The 21,453-nt window shown below is 36.1% G+C and overlaps 1 protein-coding gene across 4 annotated transcripts in view; it reads left to right on the top strand.

The window, feature by feature from the left end:
- RAB6A (RAB6A, member RAS oncogene family) overlaps window positions 1–21,453 on the top strand; it is an 82,226-nt gene that overhangs the window by 37,577 nt on the left and 23,196 nt on the right. For 2 of the 4 annotated variants that reach the window (XM_043992094.1, XM_043992092.1), the window contains exons 2-5: window positions 7,755–7,813; window positions 15,624–15,677; window positions 17,030–17,135; window positions 19,397–19,508. In XM_043992094.1, the coding sequence (XP_043848029.1) occupies window positions 7,784–7,813; window positions 15,624–15,677; window positions 17,030–17,135; window positions 19,397–19,508 (302 nt within the window). In that variant the 5' untranslated portion in view covers window positions 7,755–7,783. Of the gene's footprint in view, window positions 1–7,754; window positions 7,814–15,623; window positions 15,678–17,029; window positions 17,136–17,201; window positions 17,308–19,396; window positions 19,509–21,453 lie in introns of all 4 variants that reach the window. The other 2 variants (XM_043992093.1, XM_043992091.1) reach the window with 1 other exon arrangement.

The following is a 21,453-nucleotide window of genomic DNA, read 5'->3' as shown; positions in this document are numbered from 1 at the left end:
TGTAGATAGATGTTGTGTTTTAAGGTAGTTTATATGCTGTATAATTTGATCAACAAAACAGAATTTTAAAAAATGTTTTTTTTTTTTTAAGCGGGGCAATGGGGGTTAAGTGACTTGCCCAGGGTCACACAGCTAGTAAGTGTCAAGTGTCTGAGGCCAGATTTGAACTCAGGTCCTCCTGAATCCAGGGCTGGTGCTTTATCCACTGTGCCACCTAGCTGCCCCCCCAAATAGAATTTTAAAAATAATTTGCATAACACCCTTTGTATATTAGCTCTTGCCATAATAGGATTGCTTCAACATCGGGCACCAAGACTTGATTGTTAATATTACTAGTTATTTTAAACAAATTTCTTTAGAGGTTTGTTATTTAAGACCACCTTTTCTAGTTCATTGCTCATTTTGAACTGAGTAAAAATGCTGACTGTTAACTTTTTTAAACCACTTGTTAGAAGGAAGGATTGTAAACCATAGGCTAGAAGGATTTAGCTGAAACAGATGGTTTCCTGGATACACACTGAAACCCACTTTGTGAATGGAATACCAATCTATAAGTTAGACAGTTAGATCTTTAAAGTATGTCAACAAAAACAAAATTGCATTATTGACATAAACAGTTTTGATTAGACTGATTTTTTTAAAATCATGTATCTTATTTATCTGAATGTTACAAAGATTAGCTTTATATTGAATGAAGACCTAATTGTGAATAGCAGAGCATGTTGGTAGTTTTCATTTATACTATGCAATTTTTAAGTATCTGACAGAAAGCAATGACTATGATAAAGGGCAGTTGAAAACTCTTTTATTGTTGAACTATTGTATAGAATGATAGCATAGAAAAATTAACATAGCTTTTCTAATGTTTTCATTCACTCAGGAATGTTTATATGCATGTTTTTGCATATATTATGCCATAAATACTTGCCAGATCACCAGACTCATTTTGTTTCAGCTTAAAAAAAAATTTTCATCTTTTGTAGGAGTCAAGGTGGAGAAGGAAAGAAAGGAACTTTAGGCAATTGAGATAGGAAAAACTGCATGTAAAAAAATTAGTCAGGGCTCTTTAAAGATTAGATTTGGGTGCAGCTAGGTGGCCCGGTGGATAAAGCATCGGCCCTAGATTCAGGAGGACCTGAATTCAAATCCAGCTTCAGACACTTGACACTTATTAGCTGTGTGACCCTGGGCAAGTCACTTAACCCCAATTGCCTCACTTAAAAAAAAAATAAAAAGAATACATTATTTCATGGTCTTTGAATCCATTCATACAAATACCAGCTTCTCCACCACTTAGTTTGATGGTCCTTAAAGAAAAATTGGTCACCCTTCAGCCTACCAGGTAATGGACTTCTCCTAAATTAGCTTGGCTGGTTCTTGGGTAACAGACATACAGTCTGTTGTCAGGCTTATATAATAGATTTCTAGATGTTGTGCTTTCTAGTGTAGGTGGGCATCAATTTCAGAGATTCAGAAAGAATTGTTTCCATATAAAATGTCTTACTGGCATCCCACAGCGAAGAAGTAGGAAATTCATCTTTTGCTTGCTATTTCAGTTTTGAAGGTTAATTATTTTGGATGCCTAGGTAGTGTAGAAAGGGACTTGTATAATAAACTCATTTAACAGATGAAAAAGTTGAGTTTGAGAGATGAAATAATTTGCCCAGGTCATATAGTCATAAATGCATGGAATTGGAAGGAACATCAGGTAATCTAATAAGACATTAATCTAGCCTGTAGCATGCTTAACCAAGTAGCCATTTAGTTTCTGCTTAAACTTTTTTTTTTTAAGGCATTTGGGGTTAAGTGACTTGCCCCAAGTCACACAGCCAATAAGTGTCAAGTATCTGAGACCGGATTTGAACTCAGGTCCTCCTGAATCTGGGGCTGGTGCTTTATCCACTGTGCCACCTAGCTGCCCCCATATAGTCCCACTCTTACAGCCATAAATTACTACTGGAAGAAAACATAGCCTTGACTATATGAATCTTTGTTGGCAAGGTGATATTTCTCCTTTTTGGTATGCTGTCCAGATTTGCCATAACTTAACTTCTGAGGAGCAAGCATCTTTTAATTTCATGGCTGCAGTTAACATCTGCTGTGATCTCTGAGCCCAAGAGTATGATTGCTTCCATGTCTTCTCTCTCTGTTTGCCAGGAAGTGATGGGACCATTTACCAACATCTAAGTTTTTTGGATGTTAAGCTTCAAGCCAGCTCTTACACTCTTCTTTCATCAAGAGGCTTCTTAAATCATTTTCATTTTGTGCCATTGGAGTGGTATCTACATATCTGATAATCTATTCTTTCGCATCTATATGTTATGGACCTAATGTGTTCCACTGATCAACCTTTTTGTTTCTTAACCTGTGCCAAAATGTTTGATGATTAATGCTTGATTGTACAGCTTGATATCTGGTATTGCTAGTTACCTTTCTTTCCCATTCATTCCCATTCTCCTTCAGATGAATTTTGTTAATTTTTTTTTCTAGAATAAACAAGTATTTAAATGGTATTTACTTTTATCCTATTGATTTGGACAACTCATAGGCAATTTACATTTCTCTATTTAAGTATGTGAGCTTAGATTCTAAGAGATGATTATATGTGTGTATAGGAATGTGTAAATGTATAGAAAGAGGTAGTGGCATAGTAATTGGCACAGTACCTATACTATTTAAGCTGTTGCTTCATCCAGTTGACAAGATAGAAACATTTTATTTTCCTCAGGTAATTAATCACCAAAGTCTTCAGGAATAGGAATAATTTTTCTTGCTGTATTAGCTACAAGTAGAGCAATTTGAAGCTACTTTGCATATGATCTGCTAAATATTATTTATTTAGTTAGTTAGTTAGTTTTGTTTTGTTTTGCGGGGCAATGGGGGTTAAGTGACTTGCCCAGGGTCACACAGCTAGTAAGTGTCAAGTGTCTAGTGTCTGAGGCCGGATTTGAACTCAGGTACTCCTGAATCCAGGGCTGGCGCTTTATCCACTGGGCCACCTAGCTGCCCCTGCTAAATATTATTTAAAGCAGACATATAGCTGAAGGTAGTGCCAACATTTCTATTAAATAAGCTCTTTTCCATTTAATTCTGAAAGTTACCTTATGATGTCATAGAAATGGTTTTGGAAAAAATTCATTTTTGTTTATCAAGAATAACATTTTCTTTTGAAAAATTCCTTTGTCTTGCTACTATATTCTGCTCGTGTATTTGCAACTTATCTTTTCAATTTATTAGATTTCAGGCTTTTGCAGCTAAAGCATTCATATAAAAGAAACATTAGTCTTTCCTTTTCATTAGTAATAGCACATATGTATTCCAGTGAGAAATATAGTGAATTGTATTTTATGAATATGGACTTTTTACTTGTGTTTCTATTTAAGCTATTTCTATTATTTTAGCTTGTACTTTCAGTACAATAGTTCTCTTCAAGCTATTTATCATAAAAATTGAGTGGATAGAAATTTAAAACAATCAAATTATTTCAGTTTTAAAGAGGTTTCAGTTTTCAGAAACCAGCTTATCATTATGTACTTACCAAAATGAATGATTGTGAGTATGGGTTTTTTTTGTTTGTTTGTTTTTTTGGCGAGGCAATTGGAGTTAAGTGACTTGCCCAGGGTCACACAGCTAGTAAGTGTCAAGTGTCTGAGGCTGGATTTGAACTCAGGTCCTCCTGAATCCAGGGCCAGTGCTCTCTCCACTGCGCCACCTAGCTGCCCTGAGTATGGTTTTAAAAAATTTGAATGTAAACATTATTTTTCCTCACAGAATTCATGTTCAAATGCAAGGAGCATTGCAAAGATAGAACTCATCAGTGTCCTGAGTCTGTAGTTTCTGATGATGACTAGCTAAATGCCAACTTCAGTTCAATCTCATTTCCACTATTTTCATCTCTGTGGTTGGTGTAGTCACCATCAGAGGTTTGGTTTGGTTTGGTTGCCATTCTAGTTTAATTTTTCTTGACTTTAATTTGAACTTTCTTTGAGAAACTGGGTGTATTTACATAGTAATCATACTTGAAAATATCTAATAATTTCGGTCATTGCTTTGTCACCTCTTTCTCCCAAGGTGCCATGTCCCACAGTTTAGGAACCCATCCTTTTTAGTTGATAATAAGGATAAGCTTTTCAGCAATGCTATTTTGTGTTATAACTTGAGCACCTTTTCTTATTGGAATATATTGTTCCATTCACTTTGATTTCTTGTTATTGTGGGTTAATACTGGCTTGTTCAAATGTCATTCCTTTGTATTTGAAGAACTTTTTCCTGACTGCATGAGAAAAATTGTTATTGTAATTATAAAATTTAATGAATACATGCAGTACAGTTCTCTTGTTTTGTGTGCTTGCTCTGTTTCATTTGCTGTATTCAGAAATTCTGGGCAGTTATGTTATATAAATTCTGCAGTATGATAGGGTTTTTTGATTTGTCATATTTTTGTAGAAACCAACAAGTTTAAGTTATCTCTTTGCTTTATGTCTTCAAGGTCATTTGCTTTGGCTTGAATAGAATTCAGGTTTTATTTAAAATTCCTTCTACTTAACTTTTTTCTTAAAATTTCTTCTATTTCTTGTGTTCCATATTTTTTCTGGGAATCATATAAACAGATAATAGTTGAAACCTTTGGCAGCTGATGAAATTAATTGAGATTGTACAGAGGAAGAAGAAAAGTCTAGACATACTTTTGGAGGAGAAGGTGTGGGATTTATGGATAATTGGCATGACTTGAGTTATGATCCAGCAAAGGAGACTGTGAAGAAACAGACAGGAAAAAAAAACAAACCAGAAGAGAATAGTGTCACAGAAACCTAAAATAAGGAGAGGTTGTCCAGGAAGAGAGGGTGATGACCCAAAGGCTGAAAAGAGTTCAGGAAATAGGAGTAATTGAGATGTCATTAGATTTAGCAGTTAAGAAATCATTGGTCACAACAGTTTCAGCTGAATGATGAGGTCAGAAGCCAGATGGCAGAGTTTAGAAGTGAGAGAAGTGTAGATACCAATTGTAGATGACTTTTCAAGGACATAGCCATGAAGGGGAAGGGAAGGATAAAATGATAGTGGAGATAGATTGCTGAGTGACTGTTTTATTTTAAATTGCGAGGAGACGTGAGCATCTTTGGATAGCAGAGAAGGGCCCAATAAATAGGGAGAAGTTGAGAGTAATGAGAGAAAAAAAAATAAGTAGAGAGTAATGAGAGAGTTGGGATGATAATGGGAACAATCTGCTAGAGAAGAGAGGAGGGGAATATTCTTAAGGGTACATCTAAACCCTTTTGTTTGCCTGCACAAGGAGGAGGGCCACCTTCGGGAGAGATGGGGGTTAAAGTAGTAGGGTGAGATGTCTGAGTTGTGTGATGAAGAGGTGGGAGAAAAGAAGCTCAGCAAATGATCTCAGGTCTCCAGCTGAGAAGTTGTTGGGAAGGGGTGTCATGGGAAGATTGAAGAGGGATAAAAATGTAGCCACTGTGAAGAGTAGAGCCACATAGTGGAGAAGGGCAGAAGAGCCAGTGTAGGGATAGATGGCCTGGAGAAAAACAAAGGAGCGGTGGAATTTGAGCTCCAAAGGTCACTGAGAACAAAGAATAGAATTGAGAGTTATAAGGTACAGAGAAAGATAGATTATAATCAGAATTAAAATTCTTTGAATTTAGAGCTCATGCTCATAGAACTGGAATATTTGGGGATGATGGCAAGAATCAAGGGTATTGCCATCTTTGTGGGTAGAGGTGTGGAGTATCGAAGGAGACCGTGGGAATTGATTATTTGGAGAATTGGAAAGTAGGGTAGTTGAAGGAGTATCAATATGTATCTTGAAATTCCCTAGTTATGGGGTGGGGAGAGAGAAGTAAGCATTTATATAGTGCCCACCTTGTGCCAGGCACTATGCTTTACAAATATTGCCTCATTTGATCCTCACAACAATTCCACAAGGTAGGTGATTGTTAAAATGTTATCCCCGTTTTACAGTTAAGGAAACTGAGGAAATTGAGAAAAATCACTTACGTGACTCATCTGAGGTGAAGAAGATACTTACGTATCTGAGGCTAGATTTGAAGTCAGGTTTTCCTGACTCTAGGCCCAGTGCTCTGTGAACTATGTTGCCACCTAGCAGCCTCATACTAGCTTCCTAATTCTGTCAGGAATTGTGGTAGACATTTCGCTGTAATATTTCTCCAGGAGTCATTGATTTCTGTTTTAGTCTCTTGGTTTTCAGAGTCAATTTCTTGGCTAAGGTAACATTTTCTCTTCTAAATTATTCTATGCTTTCCTCAAGAGTTTTAATTTTGTTTTGTTTTAAAATAATTTGCTATATTTATATCTAGATATTCGTGTAATCTAGTTAGAAAAACCTTTTTTCCCTTTGAGTCTGCTTTTCCCTTTGAGTCTGCTTGTAGTTGTGGAATTAGATTCTAAAGTTCTTTTTTTTTCCTGTCTTTTCTGTTCTTTGATGTACTTCTCTTTCCAGCTTTAGTTCCTGAATCGCAGCTTTGTGCCAAGACTTGTCTCCACCCTAGCTGTATAGTTTTGGGTGGGATAGTTGGCCCTACTTGGATTTGCTTTGGGTTTTTGTCTGGGTCCTAGAATTTAGCCTCCTAGGTCATTGAGGTTCATAGTATTGAGCCCTCCTTGGAATCTCAGAACCCGGGTTTTAAGACCTCAGAGCCTCTAGGCCTGGGTTGTCTGGATCTGAGCACCCTGGTACCTTGAGCTGTTCCTTGGGACTTACAAGGTCCCTACCTTGAGGCTTTTTCTGGGAAGCCCTCTGCTCTTCTCCCTCTTCCCAATGTCCCCTCTGGTTGGTTGTGCTGGAATTCTCATTTCTTGAGTTCCTATTCCCATTGAGCCTCTGGCTTATTTTTGTTCACTTTGGGATGGGAAATCACTTGTAGTTTCTTGATCCTTTTTTAGTCTAGTGTTAGCTTCAAGGTTTTGCTTAAATATATGTGTGGAAGTTGGGCAGCTTGCTTCCTCTTTGAGCTTCCATTTTGTGAGGAAGTTGAGAGACTCAGATGGGCACTAAACTCATTGAGGAAAGAAGAATGTCTTAGGAGTAGATAGGTAGTGGTTACCAGGAACTGGATTGGGTGTTTTCATTGTCCTTTTCATTCTTGTACATTTTGTTTTGCTATTCATCAGTCAGTGAACATTTACTTTTTTCTAGTTCTTTTCTATCTCATAAAGTGTTGCTCTGTTCTGAATATTTTTTTATACACAAGACCTTTCTGTCATAGCTGTAGCTGGCTTAGAGCTTTTAGCCAGACAAAGAATTGATACAATGATAAAAGATAAAATAATTTTGGCTGTATGAAATAGAGAAATTTTTGTATGAACAGAATCTGTGCAGAAGGAAAAAGTCAGTTGGAGGAAAAGCTTTGCATTAAATCATCTCTCATTAAGTACCTGATATCCAAGATATAAAGGGAACTAACATACATGCAGGCACACAGTGTGAGAACCATTCTCCAATGGATAAATGGTCAAAGGAAATGAAGAAAGTTTTCAAAGGAATTACAAACCACTCTGCCTTTCTATCCTTATTTCATTCTAACCCAGTCCCTGCTCTCTACTGCAGGTTTCTTTCATCCTAATAGTTATCTATTTTTTGACAAATGTTAGGTGATTCATTTGCAGATTATTTTCCCTAATAGTGTTTAACTCTTGCTTAAAATTTTTTTTAATGGGAATTGGAAGACTTAAATTATGACACATGAAATGTTAATATTGAGTAACCTTGTCCTTTTTCCTTTCAGTTGGAAAGACATCTTTGATCACCAGATTCATGTATGACAGTTTTGATAATACTTACCAGGTATGTGTTACTTAATTTTTAATTGAAACAAAACATAATTACATTTTGTGGGATGTAAAAGTAATGTGTTTTCTCTATATGATAATATATTTGATATATCTTACCCCTTATTAATCACTCAGTAGCATATGCTTTCCTTTCTGTGAAGTTCACCCCTCAAATCCCAAATACTCTATATTTCTACTTCTTCTTCTCTTAGATTTCCCCCTCTAAAATATTTCCCAAATTTTCTTTATGCTCTTTAGTTTTTTTACTTTAAAAATTCCATCTCTATTTCTTAACTTTAGATCTAGTATACATCACAAGTGTAGTTTAAAGTTGTTGTTGCTGTTGTTTTGGTTGTCATTTACTAAAAACTACAATTTCCTCCACGTATTCTACCATATATTAAAAGAGTAGACAGCAAATCATTCTAGAATGGTCTGATTGTATCTCTTGCTTTTAGTACTAGAGTAACTGGCCTTTATTTAAATAAATACATACAACTATGTGGAACCTTTTACATATTTACACTAAAATGTCATAAAATCCTTATTTGTACCTTTGGGTATTTTGCTACTTTTTAGTAGAGAATAAAAAAAGACAGTGAAAACTATCAATGTCCATAGAAGATAATTCTGCTACCATTTCATTTTTAGTCAGACATTTTTCTTTCCCATTGATCCAAGTAGACTTGGAAACTAATAACACTTCACAAATGTATATAGAATACAGAATTGTGCCTCAGATAAAACCAAAATATCAGAAATTTTTACATTTGGGATAAAATTTAATATAAATGAACAATGATAGTTTATTTGTTCTTTTTCCTCTTTCATTCTCTTTTATTGCATACTTAAATTTTCTGCCCTGCCCTGTATTCTCCTTCACTGCTTTGTCCTTCCTTTTCCCTCTGCTCCCTTCTCCTTTCCCTTCCCTTCTGTGAAACTTTCCTGAACCTTTCCTTCTCTCCTTTCTGTAAAACTTCCTCTCCCGGTGCAGGCTTGCACCTGTGATGCCACATTTAGTGTTAAGAGATTTCTGTAGACAAAAGTGCTCAGGATCACACAGTCAGTTATCTGTCAGAGGCAGAAGTTGTATGTACGTAGACCTTTGTGACTTTGAGACCAGCTTTCTAGTTGTTATCCTACTCGCACTGCCTCTAGACTTAAAGCTTGGCTAGCATGCATATGTGTATGAATAATAACAAATTCTAGTACTTTCCCAAGTGCCTTACATAGATTATCTTATTTTATTCCCACTACACTAGGAAGTATAGCTACTCTAAACCCTATTATGTCTAGTTTACATAAAATGAAATGGATGGAGGCTGAGAGACTTACCCATCATCTTACAACTTGTGGGAGAGGTGGGTTTCAAACCCAGCTCTTGAATCTCCCTGGAGTTTTACTGAATTGCTTCCCCTCCCCCATTTTTTTTTACACTTGGTTGTAAGAGGTGGCTTGTTGAATAGGGGAGGGATGTTGAAACAAAACATAGCAATAATTTAAGAAAATATATATGTATAAATTTTTAAAGTTGAATTAAATATAGAGTATGTAGGTAATGTTCTAGATATGGATCTAGTAGCACTGAATTGGAATCCTGCCTCTGACTTTGAGAGAGAGAGGGTGAGTGAGTATGTGTGTGTGTGAGAGAGACAGAGACAGATAGAGAGACAGTATGAGTGTATATGTGTGCATCTGGAAAAATTCAGTGAATTCTCTTTTAGCACTAGGGAATTCAGTGTGATTTTATTTCTAAAAATAGGTCAACTCCTTAGGGGTGATTATATTGCCACTGGATTTCCTTTGACTATTGTACCTATTAGTTCCAATCACTTATTATTTATTTCTTTAGCATATTGAAGAATAGGAATGATTTTATTCTAGTTCTAGTATCAAAATTTTGTCTTCCAGGAAGCAGGAGACTCCCTTCTAAGGTTACTTTATACCTACTTTGTATGTGTGTATATATTCTATATGTAGACATACATGGATGTGTGTATATACACATATGTACATCTTATATTCCCCCATTAGAATGTAAATTCTTTGAGGGCAGGGACTATTTGTCTTTGGATTTCTTGCACTTAGTTTAATGTCTCACGCATAGTAGATACCTGATAAATATTTGATTGAAAGACTAATGACATAGTTAACCTCCCATTTCTGTCTCTTACCTTTTGTTAGATTTGAGCAGTATTGAAGAGGGGAAATATTAGGAAGAAGAAAAGGAGGCGATTGATGACTGACATGGAGACGGAGGAGAAAGATGGGGTAGAAGAGAGAAGGGAAGGGCCCCAGAGGGCACCTACTATTACTTTCCAAGTGCCAAATGTAGTAATCCCCATTGATGGTCATCTAGTAGTCTGTTAGTTTTTACCAAAGGTAATTGCTCAGATAACATGATAAAGCTAGTTAATATAAAAGATTCTCCTCAAAACCTGGTTCACTCCTTCCCACAAATACACACAGTATCCATGAGCAGGGAGTAAAAGTGAACACAGACCATAATAATCAGGCAGCCACCTGTACTAAACATGTATGACAAAGGTTTAAATGGTGTCTGCTCTGGAAGGCCTTCTCTAAGTGTTGAGGCCTCATTCAGAGTCCTTTGTTGGTGGTGTTTGTTGTTCTTTTCTGATCTAAAATGCATTGGTCAGGCTGGGGAAAACAGGCCTGCATACCTTATAAATGGTAGTTGGTAGTGTTTTACATTTTTCTTCATCTCACAAATGACTATAACCTTTGTTGTGCTGTAGGAATTTGTGAAGAGAATTTAGAAAAGAAGTAGGACTTAATCAAATATTAATTAAGCACCTAGTGTTTGTAAGAGTCTGTATTCATTGTTGAGGTGGGTGCAAAGGTTAGGTAGGACAGACTTCTTTCTTATTCTTGTGGAGCTTGTTGTCTAGAGGGAAGAGGACAGCACAAGGAAGAACGACTAACTATAACACATGACAACACACAGTGAGTACATTGGAGTGCTGCAAAGCACAGCGCTATGTGTATTTGAAAGGGGGAAGGGTGATAGTGAGTGGGCCATCAGGAAAGGCTTCATCTGGATGTATTGCCATGTTGCCAAGGATGCTGAATGCCAGGCAAGGAGTTTAAACTTGACACAAGGTAGTAGAGAGCTACTGATGATTCTCCACAAAGGAGTGACAAAGTGGCTTGAGAAGAAGGATACTACAGTTTGGAAGCTTCATCGTGGTGACTGAGCTGCATGTTGAAAGAGGAGAGGGCTTCAGCGAGATCCTTGTAAGGAGGGGAGGACATTGTAGATATGGAGGACAGCCAATTCAAAAGCATAGTCTGGAGCCTTTGAAGAAGAGAGGAGAGACCAGTGTGGTCAGGTGTGGGGGTGGGGCTGTGGGGGGGTATTCAAATAGGCTGTGGTCACATCGTGAAGACCCTTATAAATTAAATAGAAGAGTTTATATTTTGTCCCACTGGAATCGATTGAGTTGGAGAATGACATCTTCACAGAATGGTCTGTTTGGCAGGAATTGGTTTTTGTCTTTCATTCTCAAAGAGGACCATGACAGATGTCATGACTTGAAGTGAATTGGATTCTCAAGTTAGGAAGGGCTGTGCAAAGTCACCAGTCTCTGGGTCCAGTGGCAAGATATGACTTGCCCAGGGTCATACAGCTAGTAAGTGTCTGAGGTCAGATTTGAACTTGGGTCCTTCCAACTACAGGACCAGTGATCTATTTCCACTCTACCATCCCACTGTACCAGGAGTTTTTAGGATAGATTCAAATAGGGAGAGATTTGAGGTAGGGAAACAGATTAGAAGTTTGTCATAATTTGATAAAGGCTTTGAACTAAGCTGTGTGAGTAGAGAGAAGGGTTTGGATGCAAGAGATATTGTGGAAGCATGAAAAGGTATTATTTGGTAGCTGATTGAAATGTGGGTTAAAGGAGGGTAAATACCTGAGGATAAAGTGGAATGAGAGGCAGTACAGGCAGGGTAGATGATTAGATGGAATAGGAAGGAAAGAAAGCAGGCACTTAACAACTATTGGGTGTCAAGAACCATTCTAAATACTTCACAAATATTATCTCCTTTTTTTTTTTTTTTTTTTGGCAGGGCAATGAGGGTTAAGTGACTTGCCCAGGGTCACACTGCTAGTTAAGTGTCAAGTGTCTGAGGCTGGATTTGAACTCAGGTCCTCCTGAATCCAAGGCCAGTGCTTTATCCACTGCACCACCTAGCTGCCCCTATTATCTCCTTTTATCCTCCCAAGAATCTTGGGAGGTTGGTGGAGTTATCTCCCTTTTACCATTGGAGAAACAGGTTAAGTGACTTCCCCAAGTAACTAGTGTCTGAGGCTAGATTTGAACTCAGCACAGGACTTCCTGATTGCACCAACCTAGCCATTTGTTCATGCATTACATTTATTTCCTACCCCTGTGCTTTTGCATAGACCACCATTCCTGTAAAGTACTTCTTCCTCATCTCTAATAAAATTGCTTAGCTTTCTTGAAGGCTAAATTCAAGTCTATTTCCTAGTCTGATCCTCTCAGTTGCTAGCTAGTGTCCTCCCAGGAGAAATTACTTTGTATCTGCTGTGTATTATAGCTTATGTTTAGTTTTCTGTGTATGCGCTGTTTTCTTCTGCCTTGAAGGCATTTTTGTCCTCTTATCTCTAGCATCTGGCAGGGGCTCTCACACATAGTAGGTGCTTAATTAATGTTTATTAAACTAATGAATACATACATGTTTTCATTCTTCTTCTTTCATAGTTTCCTTAGACACCTTGGCTTATGGTGTTTGTCTTCCTTTGAATGTCCCTTCCATTTCTACTTGTCAAAATCCTATATTTGTCCTTTATGACCCAGATCAAGTAATGCCTCCTTGACTTTCCATCAGTCTGAGTCCTTTCTGCTTGTCACCTAATAATTTTGTTCACAGTTCATTTATGATGTGTATTATCTCCACTACTACCTGCCAAATACTAGTAAGTTGATATTAGAGTATATCATTTATTTCATCAATTCTGATACACTGGGAAGACACTTGAATTCTAATCCTGGTTCAGTTTTTTGTGAACAGGAACAAGTAACTTAAGCTTTCTGGAGCCTCACTTTCCTCATCTGTGAAAATGAGTGGGTTGAATTAGATGGTCTCTAGGGGAAAGTCCAGCTCTTAACTTAAAATAATTCTTTTAATTTCTTCTTTCCTTTTGAGCTGGGATTTTTAAAAAATCATTCTTTTAAAAAATAATCTCTCAGGGAAACAATCCAGCATCTTGAGGTTTCCATCTATTCCTACCTTTCTATGTACATTAGGTTTCCTACCTTTATGTTCTGGAAAGAATTGGGGGAAAATATATTCCCACTGCAATAGGAGAAGAACAAAGAGAAAGATATCTATCTGCCTGATAGATTAATATGACACCTACAAACTATAGATCTCTTTGTACGTGGAAAGTCTACAGGGAAACAAAAATGAGTTGAACCCCTTAGGGCCAAGAACTTTAACAGGAAAAATATTAATAGATCATTACGGTTAATTTTCAGGAATGAAATTTTAAATTCTGAATTTACCCTCTTCAAAAAACCAATGAAGTGACAGATTTTTAAAAAAAGTTTTTAATTATGAAAGTTAAAACCCACATTAACTCTGTCCCTTCCCCAAAACAGAAAATATAGTAAGATAAAATAGTAACATAAGACAAAAGAAGACTGAAGTATAATCAGCACAACTGATTAATAAATTTAAAAAGTATGAAAATAGGTACAATGTACAATATCTTTGGGGACCTCTCATATCCCTTCTTTTAAGTCATGTTTGTATTTAGAAATTTTTCAACATTCAATTTTATATGTGGGGGATAGATTGTTCTATTTACATTGTTGTAATTACTGTGTATATTGTTTTCTTGGCTTTACTTATTTCCCTCTATCAATTCATGTAGATGAATTGAATTAGTTTTTATCACATTCATCATTTCTTATAACATAGGACTATACCATTGCATTCATGTGCCATTATTTGTTTAACAATTAATTCCCTAATTGATGGGCATCTACTTTTTTTCTGATTCTTTGCTATTTTTGGGATATTTGATATATTTTGGGACTTTATCAGTGATACCCTTGGGGTATAAGCCTGGTAATGAAATCTTTGGGTCAAAGGATTTGGGCATTTTAGTGTGACTTAACTTGCATAGTTCCAGATTGCTTTTCAAAATGGTTGTCCTGATTCACAGCTCTGGAAACAATGCACTGGTGAGACTATCTTCCCATGACCCTCTGATAGTGGCTATTCCATCTTTTGTCATTTTTTGCTGATTTTAAGGGTATGAGGCAAAACCTCAGGGTTGTTTTGATTTGCATTTCTCTTATTAATAATATGAAGAATTCTTTCATGTGGTTGTTAATACTTTTCAGTTCCTCTTTTGAGAACTGTTTATTTATATCCTTCAACCACTTTATTGGAGAATGACTTGGTCTGAGATGTGTGTATACATATACTAATTATTTTACATATTTTGGATACCTGAGAAATTTGATAAAAAGATTTTTCTTCCACTTGACTGATTTCCTTATCCTAGGTACATTAATTTTGTGCAAAAGCTTTTCAGTTACATGTAATCAAATTTATCTATTTTTATCTTTTGTAATTGCTTCTTTCTCTTATTTGGTTAAGGATACATCTGCTCATAGCTATGAAAGGTATATGATCTGCTTTTCTTCTATTTTTTTTGTTGTTGCATGATCTTTAACATTAAGGTCATGTATCCATTTAGTATGTATACATGTAGAATATGTTATAGGATATTGAGCTAAACCAAATTTCTGTCAGCCTACTTTGCAGTTTTCACATCAGTTTTTTTTTATTAAATGAATTCTTTTGTATGTAATTTATGCTTTCTGGTTTATTGAACAGTGGGTTATTGATTTGCCTTATTTCTGTTTTTTTCCCCTTGGATCTGCCTCTCAATTTTTTAACCCATACCAGATGGTTTTGACTGCTGCTTTATAATATAGTTTGGGGTCTGGAAGTACTATTCCCCTTTATCAACACTTCTTTTCATAATTTCCTTTGAGAGTCTAGATCTTTGGTTTTTCCAAATGAATTTTGTTATTTTCTCAACTTCTACAAAGTATCCCCATAACTATTCAAATATTTGTTATTCTTTATTTCTTCAAAGATCCCTTTGTTACTGGATCTTTTGTGTGCTTTGGTAGATTGATTTCCAGGTGCATTTTGTAGTTATTTGGGATGGAATTTCCCTTTCTATTATTGTCTCTTAGATTTTGTAATTATTGTACAGTAACATAGCTGATTTTTGTTGGTTTTGGAGAGTTTATGTGGTAGCATGCAGCTTTGTTGACCTTATTGTCGTAGGATCTTTGCTAATTCCTAGGATTTTCCAAGTAAGCTGTTAACCAAAAAAATAGGGATAGTTTTAACTTCTCTTTACCTGTCTTTATGTCTGTAATTTCTTTCTCTCATCTTATTATTGATAGCATTTACAGAGCTATATCAAATAATAGTGGAGAGAGTGGATGTCCTTGTTTTATTCCCATATTTATTGAGAAAGGTTCTAGTGTATCCCCATTTCATATGATGCTTACTTTTGGTTTTAGAGACATACTTTTTAAGGTATTAAAAGAAAGGTTCTTCCATGCCCTATATTTTTAAGGGTTTTTAGCACAAATGAGTATTATATGCTTTATCAAAGGCTTTTTCCTGTTGAGACAATCATGTGGTTATTATATCTTATACAATCCAGAGCTTCCAATCTGAACCATGGGACAACTGCTATTATTTGGATAATGTTAAAAGTCATCTTTTTGTATTTTGTTTTATAGGCAACAATTGGCATTGACTTTTTATCAAAAACAATGTATTTGGAAGATCGAACAGTAAGTAGAATTTATGTTGTGCCATTTTCTTTAGTATTCTGTATTAGAAAATGAAGATCAAGAATTTGATCAGCATTTAGAACCAAAAGGAGTAAGAATTTAATGGAATTTTCTTAGAAATTTTGCAATTTATGCAGTCAATTTGCTATTGCACAGATATTGGTGTGTCCAATCCACTCTCCACCCCAGTGACTCACTTAGAACATAATGAGCATTCACACAACCTTTTTACCTTGAACCCCAAGAGGAGCAAGAGAAATGGAAAGAACTACAAGCTTGGAAAAGGATTAAAAGGATATTTTATCCCTTCTTTCCTAGGTATAGGCATTGAGGGATATTTGGGTTAGAGGATAAATGGGTCTGTGATCTGATAAAATATTTTTGCTGGATAATACTTGTTGCAAGATGGTAAAAGGAAAAAGAGAAATCTTATTTTATCAAGCACTTGCCTCTCATTTCTGAATGCTTATTCACTGTAAGTATAATGTATATACTTGTAGATACCTTTCAGAGATAGATATTTGCATTGAAAATGAAGACGGCAGCCACAATTTGAAAAAAGAAAAAAACTAATATCTTTATCAGAGAAGCACCATATAATTGGTAGCAATTGTGCAAAAAAAGTTGTCATCAACTTGGCCTAGAGAGACAGTGTTATGAATATTGTTTTGTATTTTAAGCCAGATCTTGTGAGTTCTTTAATTGTAGGAGGAAAATATCTTGCTACATACCATTCCTATCTTCCCTTTCCCCTTTTCCCTCTCCCATATGAGTATGAGAAAGTGGAACTACCTGACTTATTTACAGTTGAATGAAAAAAAATGTCTCTTTCTGGTTGAGTTAGGCAGTACCAGGAAAAACATTAATAATTATCCCAGTGGTCTTTACCCCTGGGCCCTGGGTGACAGTGATACATCTGAGCTTGGTGGCAGCCCAGCCAACTGTAAGTCCTTCCTTCTTTTATCTGTGCAGCCTGTTCACTGCTGCCTCCATTTTTATCCTGCAATCATCATGAATTGTACACCTGCAAGTGAGTCCACCTTTGTGGAAGGGCCAACAGTTTGGAATCTCATAGGATGAAAGTGGACAGGGTTGGCAGAATGAAAGCTGTAGGTTTCCTGTCCTGTAACCATTTCCACTAGGTTCCAATAGAAGTAGCCTGAGTAGCTTTGATGCTTCCTTATGGGACAGGGAATAAGCACTTTGTTCCTGTAGCCAGTCATCACTTTTAATTCCTGCATGAGTTTGTTTTTTCCCCCCTCCTTTTAAAACAACATTATTACTTTTTTTTTTTAATTTTTGGTATTAGTTTGCCTTTTTTTTTTTTTTATTTATTTTCTCCCATCCCACAGATCAGGCTGCAGCTGTGGGATACTGCGGGTCAGGAACGTTTCCGTAGCCTCATTCCCAGTTACATCCGTGATTCCGCTGCAGCCGTAGTAGTTTACGATATCACAAGTAGGTATTTTGCAGTGGGTTGACTTTTCTTATTTTTCTTGCCTGTTTGACTGATTTTGTTGTCAGGTACGGTTGCAATTATGGGACACAGCAGGTCAAGAACGGTTCAGGAGCTTGATCCCTAGCTACATTCGTGACTCCACTGTGGCAGTTGTTGTTTATGATATCACAAGTGAGTGGGGGGAATTCTGCATTTCTAATCCTCTCTCAGCCTCTAGCTTAGCTGCATGCTCTATCACCATGTGCTCATTTTTTTCATACTGGCATGTAAAACATTTTCTTTATCATAGCAAAATTCAGAATAGACAGGCCAGATCAGAAACATATACTCTGGTGGTTTTTATAAACATGCTTGTACTTATACTATACTTGATCTTCCTCTTACCCAATCATGGCAGTCTACCTACCACCTTTAGGCCTGGCCATGACTTTGGTTGGAGGAATGCCTCTCTTTCTTCTAACTGGCTCTAAAATTTCTTTGGAAATCAGTTATGAATTTAAGCATCTCACTTAATCTTCTAGCTTTCCAAGGCTTGGTTTAAGACTCTTAGGGAGTTTCTGCTGCTTGACTTTTCTCTACCTTCACCTCACAGCCAATTTATAATGCCAATAGGGGCAGAGAGTGAGGAGGTGGAGAAATCACAACATTGCATTTTTCTGTTAAATATTCATTTTCATTTGATGTAATCTAGGTTTCATGACTAAAACTTTTTTTTTTGTGCTAACAAATTACTCTGTCATTTCTTACTAAGAATATGTAAAATTTAGAGACTAAACTATGAGTGGTCTCTTCTCTTACCGCTTCTTGAAAAGACTGCATTTTTAATTACTTAGTATTTTCTGTGGAGAATTGGTTCCTGAAGAAGAGATTACTGAAATTCTCCACATGAAATTAATGTGTGAAGTGGGTGAAAGAACTCAGATTTCTAGAGTGCTTTGAAGTTTACAAAGCCCCTTCCAGACATCTGTCCCTATTTTACAGATGAAGGAAATGAGAGAAGTTAAGTGACTTGCCTTTTACAACAAAGAAACATCAGAGCCAGGATTCAAATCCCTGTCAACTGAGTCTAAATTAAGTACTCTTTCCAGTAAGCCAAGCTATCTAAACAGCATTTGATAAAGAGAGAAAAAGTCTAGAACACTTTTTACCTTAATATAATTTTAGAATAGAGAGAGCATACCATTAGTGGATAGAGGACCCTCTGTTTCTGGAAGACTTGAGTTTAAATCTCATTTTCGTTGGAGTTTTTCCCTCCCTTCACCCAAAAAATCACAAATCCATACCAGAAAATTGAGAAAGCATTGTCCAGATTATTTTGAACTTTTTTAAAAATCGCAATTTATTACATTATGAGCCCAAGTAGTTTGTTGTTACGTTGACTCAGTCCAAGTATGCAAGGAAGTATCTGGCTTCCTGGATTTATCTGGCAGTAAAATAGTAACAGTTTAAATTAGTCTGTAATCCATATTCTTTTGCTACATGCAAGCTTCTCTCACCACTTTTTATACTACTCTTCCAAAAAAATGTATGTCTGTTACTGTGCATTGACAAGTTTTGCAGCTTAAAAGTTTTTGTGCTTACTTTAACTAAAATGGGTGGAATCAGGGTGGGGATAAGGGGATTTTCCTAGAAAAATGCCTACATATTTGAGTTTAAACATATTACCTGCTTTCCTTTCTTGTCCAAAAGTATTTTGCAATGCTATACTGGAGAGTTCTTGCCAGTTGGAGAACAACATTTTATTACAGGTGCTTCTGGCATACCAAACCATTAAACCCCTCCCTAGTTAAAGTGATCACAAACTGGTTAAGCAATGCAAACAGTGATGTTTAAAAGCTCCTTGAAAGCTTTTTACCAATTCTGTGGATTTGTTGGGACTTAATGGCTGACTTTTTTTTTTTGACATGCTTTACTTTGTGAAATAAATGTAAGTGATGGAAAAGCAGGGAGGCAATGTAAAACCATGTTATCTGCCACATCTGTCACTACTTGCATGCATATATATATATATATATATATAAATTAACCTCTTGTACTTATTTTATAAATCTCAGAATGCAAAAATATCTTCCAGCATATAAATTGTCTTCTGTATAGTTAAACCAGTGACAGCTGTCATCAGATAAAATGGAGTTATGTCGCAGGCACATTAAAAGGGTGGGTTTTAATGTGCCAGCCCCCACCAGGGTGGTATGCTTGTCCATTACCTGGGGAGGTATCTACAATAACACTCATCTTTTTGTCCACCCTTCCACACCAGATGTAAACTCATTCCAGCAAACCACAAAATGGATTGATGATGTCAGAACGGAAAGGGGAAGTGATGTCATCATTATGCTAGTGGGAAATAAAACAGATCTTGCTGACAAGAGGTATGGAGTGACTTTCTTCTAGGGCACTTGATTTCTTCCTTGAGCTACCTGCCCCAAGCCTCCTGGAAAATATTGTTGTGAGAGATAATGCCATCCAACTTAGGACCTATTTTAAATTTTATTTTGAAACTTGGGTGGATCTATGATTTCTTCCATTTTGGATACCCCAGTACTGGACTGGTAAGATTGCTAACTGGCTGGTATTTTCTCTTGGCCAGCACTTTATGACAGAAGTAGCTTGCTTCTTACACATATATTGTGTTATAGCTAGTGGATTTTTTATTTTGTTTTGATTTTGCTAACCCTCATTGTTACAGAAAACATACCATCCATGTCTTTGCATTCACATCTGTCTTTCTGCAAATTTGTTGTAGAGGACTGGCTATTAGGTATTACTCATTCTGTTTTCCTTCATTTCTGTATTTGATGGTCTCATTTTACCTTATATTTACAAATGTGGCATAAAAAAGATGTCATTAAAATAAGTGAGTCCTGATTTATTTAAACTCACAATAGGTGAGTTTAATAGAATTCATAAAGGAAACGGATATAAAATCTTGTACTTCAGGAGACTTATAAGCAAAGCAGTATTTTTGCACATAAGAAACTTGTGCAAAAATGCTTTAAAAATGATTTGTATCTTAAAATTATTTATCTATGGATTAAAGCACCATCACTTTTTTTTCTTGGCAGTATTCCACTAACCATATTTTAATGGGGTATTTTGTTTGGTAGTTTTGTGTCCCTTCATTATTTGTGGTTATAAATAAATAAGACTTTTGAGTTGACCTGGAAGGCTTCGTTTTGGTACCTTAATGAAATGAGCAAAATGGTCTTCAGGATATAGAATGCAGAGTGCTTTAGTATTAATTATTTTGAATCCCCCTAATTTGAATGAATGATTGTTTTCAGTGAAAACTTTAATTGGCCTGTTATTTTTTGACTGTTAAAAATATTGACCACTCTCCTTTAAGAATTGCTTATTTCAGTATGTTGCATTGCATGATAGCTTGTTTTAACATTCAGGTTTTGAATTTTTGGCCCTTATTAAATACTTGGCCAGGGAATGGGCTGAGTATAAGCCATTTGATCCGTTAGCAACTATGTTGAAAGTGTTGGTTTCATTATCCAATAAAAAGGACATCTTTTGCTTTGAAATTTGTTTTAGACCTTTTTTTAAAAAATAAGTAAGAAACCCTTGAAAGTGAATTGCTGTGGTGGGATTTTAAGTGTTTTCCTTAGATGGCCTTTTACTTTGTCTCATGGAGATTTGGATTAAGCTATTAACACATTCATCCCAAAGCTAAATCTTAGTCATTTGGAGAGTTATAAGGATAATAGCTAATGTTTGTGTAGCACTTGACAATTTCCTTACAACCACCTTTGAGGTAAGTATTGTACAGAGAAAACTGAGTCTCAGGAAGGGAGGAATAACTTGAAATTCCATGACTTGACTGTTTTCAGTCCTTAGATGAATGTTATATTTATTGAAAGTAAAGTCAAACCAGGAGAGGGCTAGAAATTTCTCTGTTGTTGTTACTGAGTTTGTATTGAGCATACCTATACCTGAACACTTTTTGATTTTTCTCCCCTAATCATTGCTTCCAGTCTTTAGGCCCTCAGATGCCCAATTAATCAGCAGGCATTCAACACTTAAAATGTGCCAGGCACTATGTAATGTACCAAAAAATTCCTGCATTTTAAATGCTCACCTTTAAAAAAGTTAAAGGAAGCGCTAAGCAGGTTTTTGTACATGTTGACACCTATCTCATTTATGAGCTCTTAGATGCTCAAGACTATTTTTGCATTTCCAGAAATACTTTACAAGTTTATAGGTACCTGGCATTCAATCACATGTACTTAATTTCCCTTATGGAAAATATATTTAGTATATCATATTCAAGACTAGTAGCCATTCTTGCTGAGTATCCTTGACCCTGTAGTC

Source organism: Dromiciops gliroides, chromosome 3 (genome assembly GCF_019393635.1).
Source record: "Dromiciops gliroides isolate mDroGli1 chromosome 3, mDroGli1.pri, whole genome shotgun sequence".
NCBI classification, from domain to species: domain Eukaryota; kingdom Metazoa; phylum Chordata; class Mammalia; order Microbiotheria; family Microbiotheriidae; genus Dromiciops; species Dromiciops gliroides.
The sequence above is the reverse complement of the archived record's forward strand: the minus strand, read 5'-3'. Positions and strand labels throughout refer to the sequence as shown.